Here is a 6,000-nt window from a genome sequence, read left to right on the forward strand (position 1 = left end):
CCCTCTGCCCTCATTATTTTTTTAATGTTTATTTTTAAAAGAGAGAATGCGAGCAGGGGAGGGTCAGAGAGAGAGGGAAAGAGAACCTCAAGCAGGCTCTGCATTGTCAGCACAGAGCCTGATTCCGGGCTCAAACTCATGAACCGGTAATCATGACCTGAGCCAAAATCAAGAGTCGGATGCTGAACGGACTGAGTCACCCAGGCGCCCCCTCCCCCTGCCTTTCCTAACTGCCGCCACCCCCTGCCTGAGGCACAGTTTCCTCTCCCTGAAAAGACTCCTCCAGGCACCTGCATGTGGCTGTGGTCTTCATGCCTAGGGACAACCCCCACGCACCTGTTCTCTGCTCTCCAACAGAGTCCTGCGGGTGGCTTGGGAATCATACAGTCCTACGCTTCACTCAGTTCTTGAGGTGCCCAGCTCCCTGCCTCTGCTGCTCATCCCAAAGGGATTCCTCAGAGTCCGAGGAACCAACACACCCTCCCCAAGGAGAGGGAGTTCTGAGCGGCGAGTATACATGGCTTTGTCGCTACAGCTTCGGCAGAGACCTAACTAAGGCTGAAAAGGCAAAGGCAATCACCTGTCACTGCTCACGGAAGCCAGACAGGGCTCCAGGCTAGTTAAGCTCTCTCCCCCGCCGGTGCAGGTGCACAGGACAGCGAGAGAACATGCTCGCCCCGCGGTTCCTCGCGTGGGTGCAGACAGCGCCAGGCGCGCGCCCGTGAGCGCACAAGGAAGCTCTCCGCCGGGTCACACTTCGGGCGGTTCCGCGCGGCAGGCCCACGCTGAGCGCGAGCTTAGAGCCACGGTGACCGATACAGGGATGCTACTTGCGCACGCCGGCACCAGTATCTCGACCCTCTTAGCCACCCTCGTTCGCGGTTCACTCTCAAACACACCCTCAGGCAAAAAAAAAAAAAAAAAAAAGCTCTCACTGTCCAGTGTAGGACTTGCGCTCCCCCCTGCGGCCCCCGGCAAACCTCGCTCTTCCTGCGCCTCCCGCCCCGACCTCCGCCCCATCCTCTGCCTCCCCAACTTGAAAAAGACTTTGGTGCAATCTGAACTCCCGAGTAGGCGAAAGGTGGAGCCGCAGCCCCAGGCCTGAGCCTGTCTGGTGCCCAGGAAAGAGTTTGGCAACAAGACATCGATCTGCGTGGATTTCGGGCTGTGCCCACTTTCTGGGAACTGTGGCTTTGGACGAGCGACTTAATTCTTCTGAGCCTGTCTCTCCACCTGCAAAGAGGGAAACTGATTCCTTCTAGGGAGAGCGCGTGTGTTGAGGTCCAAGCGTGCGCGCAGGGCACTGGGAGCGCCGACGCTTGGCATGCCTGGCACGCGCTCGCTGCAAATGGAGTTCCCTGTGCGCGCCGCTTTGCAGCCGCGGGTGCAGCGGGAGAGGGCTGGCGGCGCAGCGGGATCCCTCGGGGGGTGGGATGTAGGTTGGGGCAAAGGGGGAGCCCCCGCGGCCCCCTCCCGGACCTCGGCGCGCGTGCCATTGGCCGGGGCGGCCGAGTGGGCGGGAGGATGACATCAGCGGCAGGTTGGATTATAAAGGCGCGAGCGGAGCCGCGGGCTCAGAGCGCACCCAGCCGGCGCCGCGCAGCACTGGGACTCGCGCCCACGCCGCAGCCTGCTCGGCGCTCGCCTGCCCGTCTGCCCGCCGGCCCCGTGCGCCCTCGCTGCTGCGGGTCTGCGCCGCTCGACCCTGCCGGCACCATGCACCTCTCCCAGCTGCTGGCCTGCGCCCTGCTGCTCACGCTACTCTCGCTCCGGCCCTCTGAAGCCAAGCCCGGGGCGCCAGCGAAGGTGGGTGCTAGTGCATGGCCATCGAGGCTGTGAGGGACCGCGGGAGGGCTGGGGCCCTCGGAGGACGCGGAGCACAGCGGGGAGCAGAGGGCGGGAAAGCGGCCCTCTGCTCTGAGACGTGCGTGGGTGAGTGCCGGAAAGCCCTCGAAACCGACTCAGGGGGTCTACGTCCCCAGCTTCGGGAGACCCTCGACAGATGCCGAGCCCCTGCCCCAATGTGACCAGTCGGTCAGAGGGCAAAGGAGGGGAGGGCAAGGGGCTCCGGGCAGGAGCGGACAGCGGCGGCTGCGTGGCAGGTGGATGCGGGCGCGTCAGGGCTCCGAAGGGACCAGTCGCGCTGGCGGGCGCGCCGCNACGTACCTCGCGCGGCCGTCGGGCGGCCGTTCACCTGCCCGCCCTTCCCCTCGGACAGGTCCCGCGAACTACGCCGGGAGAAGAGCTGGCCGAGTCCCAGGCTGCGGGCGGCGGTCTGAGGAGGAGCGACAAAACTACCGGCGGTGGCGGCGCCAACCGGTCGCGACTTCAGGACCTGCGCGCGGACACCAGGTCGCGGACGGTGTTGGTCCGCCTTCTGAGCGAGAGCTCCAACGGGCGCAAACAGAAGGGAGGCAAGAAGAAGATCCTGTCCAGGGGCTGCTTCGGCCTCAAGCTGGACCGGATCGGCTCCATGAGCGGCTTGGGATGTTAGTGCNGGAGGAGAGCCAGGCGATCCCGGCACCAGATCCAGTGCGCGCGCGCGCGCGCGCGCGCGAGGCGTTTGCCCCCACCCCCATTTATCGTCCCATTTTACACGTGAAAAAAGTGAGGGATAAAGTGGTCAGGGCATTTTGGCCAGGTCGGGATGAACCCTTCTAGCTTCCTTTAGAGAAGCTGAGACAGCTCGGTGGGGTCCTGGCCACACCGGGACCCGAAGCAAAGCAGCAGCCCTGGACCCAATTCGCCGTTGGGCACGTTGAGGGGAGTCAGGGGGTTGTGGGAGCAGACGACAGACCCACAAGCGCAGAGTTAAGTTTATCTGCCAGCCACTGTACCACGGTGCTCAGGCACCAGGCAGCCCAGGAGTCAGGGCGGCTTCCTAGGACCGTTGTCCCTAAAGTAGGACAGACTATATGGTCCTATAGGCCTGTAGACAGAATAGTCCTCTGTTGGTATCACCGGGTCGTCCTTTCACCCCAGGGCGTTCTGATTCTTGTCCTTTCTCTAAGCCTGACTGTGAGCAAACTGGTCTGTCCAGGGTCCTGATGCTGCTTGCTGCCTGCGTGACTTCGGGAAGGAAACTCAATAAACTCAATGTTTGTGGCACTATTTTAGAGCAGGGAAAAAGACTAAAATTATTATTATGATGATGCCCCCATCTGAACCTATGTCCCAAAGTGAGCTCCTCACCAACCTCCCCACGTCCCCAACATTTCTGGCGTTGTGTCCTTACCCCTCATTAGGGCTGGAAACCCGCTGTGCTACCTTCAGCCCCTGCCTGGTGCTGCATCCTGGCAATGTTGCAGAGATCCTCTCCCTCTCCCCCCTCCGCTTCCTGTTGCTCATCAGTTCCCGGGGAAAAACAGAGCCCGCCTCTGAAATTGACATTCAAGTATTTTGGGATCTACTCCTGCTGGTTTCCAGCCTTTCCCTGCAGCCTGGCTGGTACCATTCCGGGTCCCACAAACTGTCTGTCCCACCCCCCACTCCAAGCCATGGGGAGGCTGCTCTCTCACCCAAGAAGCCTTGTCAGTGTCCACACTGTCTTCCTCCAAAGGGCAACGAGAGCGCCCCTCTTTGAAAACATTCAACACATTGCCTAAGCCATGTTCACAGCACAGAACGCTTTTTCACCTGAGACATGGTAGCTTAGGAACCTATTTACCTCTTCCAGATTAACTCATGAGCAACTTGAGAGCCAGGTGCCAACCGAAGGTGATCTGGGACCCACAGCACCCCCAAAGAGTCTCTTAAAAATGTTTGTCAACGGCCAGAGATCATGTCCCACGCAGCTTGGGGCCACTCCTCTTGCACCTGCCCTGGGTCTTAGCAGGGTTTTCTCTCCGTGTGGCCGGACTTGACGGAGCTGTGTGCTCCTCCCCATTTCAGCAAGGTCTTCTTTTGTCTGAGGTCTTGATTCCCCCCTGCACAGGGAAAGATCATTCTAGCACCTGGGGCCCAGCCTCTACTAGCTTCCACTGAAATGGTTTTGCTCTCATCTTTCCTGTCTAAACAGGGAAGACATGGAGCCACAAGCCTCACATTTTCAGTTCACATTGTGATTGAAGCACCAAGCTCAAACTCTCAAATCTAAACAGATGTTATCCAGTGGGTTGGCAGGAGACGAAATGAGGAAGAGGGCCTGGAAAGTGCCTGGGAAGCACCTCCCCCTGGGCTCCTTGTTCTTGGGTGTGGCTGTCTGGGGTGGGGGGGGGGTACCTGGTGATGGCCCAGTGGGTGGGGAGGTGCTGGGCAGGAGGCCAGATTGCTAGGACTTCTTAGCCCCCATGACTAGGCTGAAGTGTGTCAACCTCCTGAAGTTCTGTCCTTGAGCTGAACAGCCACCTCCAACACCCTTAACCTTCTCGGCCCCACTGTCCCCCTACACCCTCAGGAGAAGGCATCCTGCCTGTTGCCTGCAGCCCCTAGTGGAGATGCTCAGAGTGTCTCACTGTCTCCACTTAGAAGAGAAAGACAGCTGAGATTTTTCATGTTAATGAAAACTCGTCCCAAGCTGTGGCCATTTCTGCACCCAGGAGTTGACTTTGCCTCTAAGCAGCCTCCATAATGACTGTCGCTGATGGTTATAGTCTTGTTTATGAAATTCTAATGACAGAGATGGGGTGTGGCCGATGCCTGGATGAACGCCTTGCCCAGGAGCCCCAGGGACATCACAGATATCTATCATCTGTTTAAACACATGGGGCGGCCAGAGACGGGAGTGGAGGGACAGTTCATCAAGTGTTGAAACCCAGGGTCCCTCTGCATGTGCTGTCCTCTGGGAGGGCACTGCATCACCTCAGGAGGGCTCCTCCCTCGGGCTCCAGAGCACCTACATGCCCACTAGCTGAGAGCTGGTAGAGCCCTCCTCAAAGGACTCTGCCCGGCAAACCACTCATTGCCCCAGGACTGGCATGAGAACCCCCACCCCCACCCCGCTCCCTCTGCATCCGAAGCAGACCTTTTCTGAGGTGAAGCCAGCTGGAGAAGGAAGTGCTCTTTAATGAGTGGCAGCTGTGACCCAGACACTCTGCCGGTGCCCAACGTGTGGCCCCCTGTTGAATCTTAAAGCTGGCCCTGGGAGGTGGCTATTATCCCATTTTATGGATGAGGAAAGCGACACTCAAAGCTCTCCAGGGCCATCCAGGAAGTGAATGTCAGAGTTGGGATTTGAGCCCAGAATTCCCAGCTCCTCAGATGTCTGTCTCCCCGTCCCCACCACTGTCAGGCAGACACAGAAAGCCGAGGCGGGCACCTGACTGAGGGTTTGTGTTGTGGCAGAAGAGGGAGAAGGGCACCTCCACTCTCTTTCCCTCATTGTGTCTCACCAGTGCCGAGGGTAAGGCCTGCAGGTAGACTTGGGGGGAAGGAGGGCTGGCAGACATTCTGGGGCAGGACGTGCCAAGGACACGGCAGGAGGCGAGGGCCAGAGAGGGACCCCTTTCCCTTCATAGGACGGCCTTGACCTTGCTTCATGCCGCTGTGGAAAGGGACTGTCCTGCAGGCTCCTGGGCCTTCTCAGCTAAGGGGCCAGAACTAAGCATCCCGTGTCCCCTCTGTGTTTCAGGATCGGGAACTTGCTCCGTTTTGCTGAGGTCATTCTTGGTCATCAGCCTCACAGCATCTGGAAGCATCCAACGCAATGTGGCTTTTACATTTCCTTTCTTTTTTTTTTTTCCTGGTACTGGGAATACACAACACCAGCTGTTTTATTATTATTTGGGAAGAGGGGTATGATTTTATTGTTTGGTTTTTTTTGAAAATGAAAAATAAAAAGTTATATATTATATATATATTATATACATGAAACACACACACCTACACCCACGTGATGACAAGGGACAGTTTTTAAGAGACTGACAAAACCAGCTGTAAAACATTGCTGTTTGTAAATTCATGTCATGCATAAATGTATTTATGTTGTAAAGCTATTTATATTGTTTATAAAGAGATATTTATAAAAATTTTATTTATGTAACTAAATGAAAGAAGTCAATC

The 6,000-nt window shown here is 57.5% G+C and overlaps 1 protein-coding gene across 1 annotated transcript; it reads left to right on the forward strand.

Annotated features, from left to right (window-relative positions):
• The first annotated feature begins 1,617 nt into the window (after positions 1–1,617).
• On the forward strand, positions 1,618–2,494 carry NPPC (natriuretic peptide C). The gene is made up of 2 exons (XM_077759013.1): positions 1,618–1,806; positions 2,219–2,494. Exons 1-2 carry the CDS (start codon positions 1,717–1,719, stop codon positions 2,492–2,494), a joined length of 366 nt encoding a protein of 121 aa, XP_077615139.1. The 5' UTR covers positions 1,618–1,716.
• The last annotated feature ends 3,506 nt before the right edge of the window (positions 2,495–6,000 follow it).

Source organism: Crocuta crocuta, unplaced genomic scaffold (assembly GCF_008692635.1).
Source record: "Crocuta crocuta isolate KB4526 unplaced genomic scaffold, BGI_CrCroc_1.0 scaffold290, whole genome shotgun sequence".
Classification (NCBI taxonomy): Eukaryota; Metazoa; Chordata; class Mammalia; order Carnivora; family Hyaenidae; genus Crocuta; species Crocuta crocuta.